Source organism: Ptiloglossa arizonensis, chromosome 5 (genome assembly GCF_051014685.1).
Source record: "Ptiloglossa arizonensis isolate GNS036 chromosome 5, iyPtiAriz1_principal, whole genome shotgun sequence".
Classification (NCBI taxonomy): Eukaryota; Metazoa; Arthropoda; class Insecta; order Hymenoptera; family Colletidae; genus Ptiloglossa; species Ptiloglossa arizonensis.
In genome coordinates this window covers 21,278,667-21,284,666 of record NC_135052.1, presented here as the reverse complement: position 1 = coordinate 21,284,666, position 6,000 = coordinate 21,278,667, and the positions used below count along the sequence as shown (strand labels likewise).

At 38.2% G+C, this 6,000-nt stretch overlaps 1 protein-coding gene across 2 annotated transcripts in view; it reads right to left on the bottom strand.

The window, feature by feature from the left end:
• Positions 1 to 1,593: 1,593 nt before the first annotated feature.
• Positions 1,594 to 6,000, bottom strand: part of Vari (MAGUK p55 subfamily member vari) — a 51,130-nt gene continuing 46,723 nt past the window's right edge. For both annotated transcript variants that reach the window (XM_076310957.1, XM_076310958.1), the window contains 2 exons: positions 5,554 to 5,628; positions 1,594 to 4,099 (listed from right to left, as the gene is read on the bottom strand). In XM_076310957.1, the coding sequence (XP_076167072.1) occupies positions 3,923 to 4,099; positions 5,554 to 5,628 (252 nt within the window). In that variant the 3' untranslated portion in view covers positions 1,594 to 3,922. The remainder of the gene's footprint in view (positions 4,100 to 5,553; positions 5,629 to 6,000) is intronic.

Sequence of the window (6,000 nt, the reverse complement as noted above, 5' to 3'; positions counted from 1 at the left end):
CATTGGCTAGCCTGGTGCATCTGATGCATCCGACGTCCAATCGCCTTCTTTGAGTTCCTTGACTAATAATAAGTTCGTTTAAACTTGTCTTCTAACCTGGCTTTCAGGGATCACTTGCGGGCAATCACCCAAAGTTTAGCCATCTATTTTAGAAACACCGTGCATTATTTTTAAGATATTTACAAAAGACATTTATCAGACTTTGAACACTTGGATGACTTCTGGCAGCGAAAAGACGATTACAGTGGTTCTTCTATCAGAATTTGTCAAGGATCAAGATGATTCAGATAAATTTTTCCTTGTACCTGATTGATCAGGTAGAGATCGATCATCTCTAAGTAAATATTTTTACCACCCATCTATTATTTGGATCTGACTACGTAAGGTTATGTACGTATTACGAGGACTGAAAAATAAAAAGGTGTATGAGCGATGAAAATAGAACGGGAGAAAGCAGTACGATGTTCTTTACCAGGTACAACAGTTACAATATTTCTCAAAGTGCGATTTTTGGTGGGCTATACGTTGAACTAGTACAATTTAGCGATTTTCATTAGTTTTTATAGAAACATTTCTATTGGTACATGGTTTAACAGAATCTAGATATTCCAATATTATATTATATTCATAATTGGAATAAATTTCGTGTATTATAGCATAGGTAAGGTATAAGATAGACCAAACATTCGATAAAATGTTCTGTTTTAAAATACAGGGAGACCTTTAGGACAAGAACAAAAGAAAAATATTTTTACTATACTTTTCGAGACTGATAGGTTTGAAAGAACCGAAAACAATGTATTTACAAGGACGAATTTCTACGTTTACGTTATTTCTACATTGTTCTCAAACGAAACGAACGCTTTAAAACCATTGATGACTGTTTCCACATGAAGTTAGGTACAGAATCATTTGCATCACAGATGTCGAATGGATATTACATTTTACGAGTTATTGGCACAGTTAAAATATAGAATAGATGTTTCATCTTACGAGGATTGGTATCGTACGATCTGAAATACCGACCAGAGTAAATTATAAACAGTTTTGGAGCGCCCTCTTTGTTCACGAATGGTGAATCTAGAAACGAATGCAACTTAACCATCGATGTCGGAAAGATGGTAAACGTAGAAAAATTGTTCCCGTGTAGTGTGTCGTACATTTGTAGATCTACTTGTAACTTAGGCGGTTTGGCAAGTTTTATTTACCACGAGACTCTTATGGAAGTATATTGAATTGGAACGAGAAAAAAGCGTGCAATATCTAATGTTCTGTTTCTAATACTGTCTTAAATTCCTACGCGTATATTATCGTTCTTTAAAAGGTTATGTTGGCTAGATACTCGGGTTCTACTGTTTCAATGTTTTACACGCGTACTTCAATATCTCAATGTGATTGGACAAAGTGTAGTTTATATAAGTATCGTAATTGAATTAATTCAAGGATTGAGATTTGTACACTTAATGTACGGTGAATCAATTGTAAGTTTGGTAAATCGAGCATCAGATAAATATTCATCGATCGTCGTCGATGAACGATTATCAGGGACATTGGAGATGGCGAATAGGGTACTATCGATTCAAATTCGTAACAAACACTCGATAAACTTTATTCTTCCGTATATGAACGCGACAGGATTGGTGTATGCTACCGATCGGTCGCGCGTACAGAAATCCGCAATGGCCGTGCGTTACCGCGTGCATACGTGGTCAGAGCATTAGAAAAAACCGTGTTACTTGACGTGTTCCTTACGTAAAACTCTCGTCTATATAAGACAATCTCGGGCTGCGCTATTAAGGCACTCTATGCCAGGAATACGTTCAGCGTGCACGAGCGGTACATGAATTACAGAATACGTAATATTTGTAATGTATCTATATAAAAGAACTAAAGTAAACCTTACGGTAAATAAACGCGCGTAAATATATGCAGGCTCGTGGTTCGAGAGAAATTATAAACTAGGCGTATCCTAAAATTAATTGGACGGCGGTCTAATGTTTACTTTTATCGACCCATTCGATGCCTATTAAATACTTTCTCGTCTTGAATGGTACAAGGGGAATGTATGACACGGTGTTCTGTTAAATAATTTCAGGCTGTCACGTTTTCTCGTACTTCGCTGAATTCGTCTTCCTTTGTTTGACAGAATGTCGATGAAAAAGGAAATATTGTATCGTTTTTGGAAAAATTGAGTCGACCTTGAAATAAATAATTTCAGTTTTATGGTACTTTGATGAACTCGTCTTCCTTTGTCTGACAGAATGTCGATGAAAAAAGAAACTATTGTATTCTATTTGAAAAAATGAAGTCGACCTTGAAATAAATAATTTAAATAATTTCAGTTTCATGGTACTTTGATGAATTCGTTTTCCTTCGTCTGACAGAATGTCGATGAAAAAAGAAACTATTGTATTCTATTTGGAAAAATTGAGTCGACCTTGAAATAAATAATTTCAGTTTTATGGTACTTTGATGAACTCGTCTTCCCTCGTCTGACAGAATGTCGATGAAAAAAGAAACTATATTCTATTTGAAAAAATTAAGTCGACCTTGAAATAAATAATTTAAATAATTTCAGTTTCATGGTACTTTGATGAATTTATGGTACCTTATGGAAGTATCTATGGTACTTCGTCTGACAGAATATCGTTGAAAAAAAAAAATGTTTTATTTGAAAAAATTAAGTCGACCTTGAAATAAATAATTTAAATAATTTCAGTTTCATGGTACTTTGATGAATTTATGGTACCTTATGGAAGTATCTATGGTACTTCGTCTGACAGAATATCGTTGAAAAAAGAAAATATGTTCTATTTGAAAAAATTAAGTCGACCTTGAAATAAATAATTTAAATAATTTCAGTTTCATGGTACTTTGATGAATTTATGGTACCTTATGGAAGTATCTATGGTACTTCGTCTGACAGAATATCGTTGAAAAAAAAAAATATATTCTATTTGAAAAAATTAACCTTGAAAATAACTACGAGAAAAGTTAATAAAAATACACAACAGTACTTTAGGCGTTCTTTCAACAGGCACTCATCCTGGAACGTTTGGTGTATAGTTCGGTGCAAAAAGTTTCGTGTGTACACACTCTTGTACAGTGCGCGTCTGAGAAGATTGCATCCGTAGTTAGAAAGGGTTCTATTCGTTCAGACAGCTGTACACTCGCGCTCGACGAATGGGAGCAGCCGTGACCTCGACTGCAATCTTCTCAGACGCGAACTGTAGACTGGAGTACGATCGAGTCGCTTTCGATCGTTGATTTACGATTTCTCGATGTATCGTTTCCCCACTATCTATTAGTGGACTCTTAACTGGTGACCAACACTTGTTATTCACGAGCACGTGTAACGAAAATGATCGAATTCTGACGGTAGGAACGGGTCGTTTCGTAAACCTAAAACGAAAGTAACGTAAATGCTATGATTGTACTTGCTAGAAACGGCGATAAAGAGGTTGCCGCGAGGACAATCTCGCCGACCTTCGTAACACCGGATGCAACATCTCTGAACAGAAGTAAAATGGGACACGTTCGTATCGTGTTGCGAATACACCTCGCGCTGAAGAGGAACGTGTTTGCTGCGCTCGTTTGTAAAAGATTCCTGCACTCGTCCATCGAGTGTACCGCTTGAATCAATGTATATACACTCAATCGAGACAATATACAAACACACTAAACTCTCTATACATATAGTACGACCTTACGAAACCTTTGTATCGCACGTGACAGTACAAGTGCTGCGGGGATACACAATCGCGTACGACGATACACACAACTCGTAGTTCGACGAACACGTGTTGCTACGAAGGTCGTCGTTGTCGCGTTGTTCCACGGGGCAGTAATGATTCGTTTGCTCGTTTCTCGAACGGAACGTGGCGTTTCGATCGCGAGAACCGCACGTTGGTCCGGTTGGTGGTTAGTAGATCCAGTTCACAGGGACCCATTGGTGCTCGGTGGCCAACGCATCCAACGCGGCGATCACCTGCCTGAAGGTGTTGTCGAAGTCCTCGTTCACGATCACCAGGTCGATGTATTTCTCGTACGCGCGTTGCAGCGCTGCCGACTCCTCCAGTGTGGACTTCAGGTCGTCCTCCTGTCGGCCAAGTTCAGTCGTTTAGTCTCGGACGATTTGCAACAGGGTTTATTGACGTTGGAGCGACACTCTCGCGGTGCATTTCAATTTACATATCTTTCTGTCACGTGTGCGGTGATAATTTACAGTCGAGTAGGTGCTGGGAGGAGGATCGAGAGTCAGGAGTGGTGGGTATTTGGTGCTTCTACAGTACGCGCGCGAAAAGATTGCATTTAAGGGTTAACTGGTCCTATTCGTTCGGTGATGATATCTTGTAACACAAATCTTTTTTAATTGTTTGATGTGTGTCAATCTTGGGTACTTTTTTTGTAATTTTGTACTCTGAAAGAGGTTCAAGGTTCGTTGGTCTTTGGTACAGTACGCGCGCGAAAAGATTGCATTTAGGAGTTAACTGTTCTTATTCGTTCAGTGATGATATCTTGTAACACGCATCTTTTGTGTGTTAATTTTGAATATTTTTTTTATAATTTTGTACTTTGAAAGAGGTTCAAGGTTAGTTGGTCTTTGGTGCTTCTACAGTACGCGCGCGAAAAGATTGCAATTAGGGGTTAACTGGTCCTATTCGTTCGGTGATGATATCTTGTAACACAAATCTTTTTTAATTGTTTGATGTGTGTCAATCTTGGGTATTTTTTTGTAATTTTGTACTCTGAAAGAGGTTCAAGGTTAGTTGGTCTTTAGTGCTTCTATAGTACGCGCGTAAAAAGATTGCATTTAGGGGTTAACTGGTCCTATTCGTTCGGTGATGATATCTTGTAACACAAATCTTTTTTAATTGTTTGATGTGTGTCAATCTTGGGTATTTTTTTGTAATTTTGTACTTTGAAAGAGGTTCAAGCTTAGTTGGTCTTTGGTACAGTACGCGTGCGAAAAGATTGCATTTAGTAGTTAACTGTGCTTATTCGTTCGGTGATGATATCTTGTAACACGCATCTTTTGTGCGTTAATTTTGAATATTTTTTTTATAATTTTGTACTTTGAAAGAGGTTCAAGGTTAGGTAGTCTTTGGTGCTTCTATAGTACGCGCGTAAAAAAATTGCATTTAGGGGTTAACTGTTCCTATTCGTTCGGTGATGATATCTTGTAACACAAATCCTTTGTAATTATTTAATGTGTGTCAATCTTGGATATTTTTTTGTAATTTTTACGAAATAAATTTCACGCGATCGTGTAAGTGATCGAAATTTCAGTTAATAAACTATCGAGGGACACGAAAATTAATTACATCGGTACCTAACTCGGTATCGTGAGTACAAATGGTATTAACATATTTTCGTAAATGTTTCGTCGCAAATACGAAGAGAGAAAAAAAAAAGAAGTGTAGCAGTACAGTGTTCTACGATACACACTAACGACGATTAATAACGACCTAAAAGCAAGTACGCTACACGTCTACGACTAGGTTACGCTACCACAGTGAAACAAAGTGAAATGATAATTCATGCAATACAAACCTCGTACAACGATGCAAGGGACTCCAGCGTCCTGGCTCTCCTCGAGCTGTACCTGATGGAACTCTGGCGGTCAAACTAGCAAAGCCAACATCAAATACATACGAAAGATTAAATGAAGAAACGCTACGTAAACTGGACGGTGAATTGTGGTACGTGAGCGAGTAGAGATATTCGAGCAACGCAGACAAGAACTGTGACCGGTTTTCGATAATCAAGTTCAAGGGAATGGTACGAAACGTTTCGGGAACCAAACCAATCGTCGGATCGTTACGATGAAACGGAAGTGCATGCCCAACATTTACAGTAAACTAAATTACACGACGACTGCAAACAGACTGGCAAGCAGGGGATCCGAAAACGCTGCGATCGTAAAACGTATTTGATGGCGACGTGTTCGATTCAAATGCAACGTCTACCGTATTTCCGTTTTCCGATTTATCGTTATCG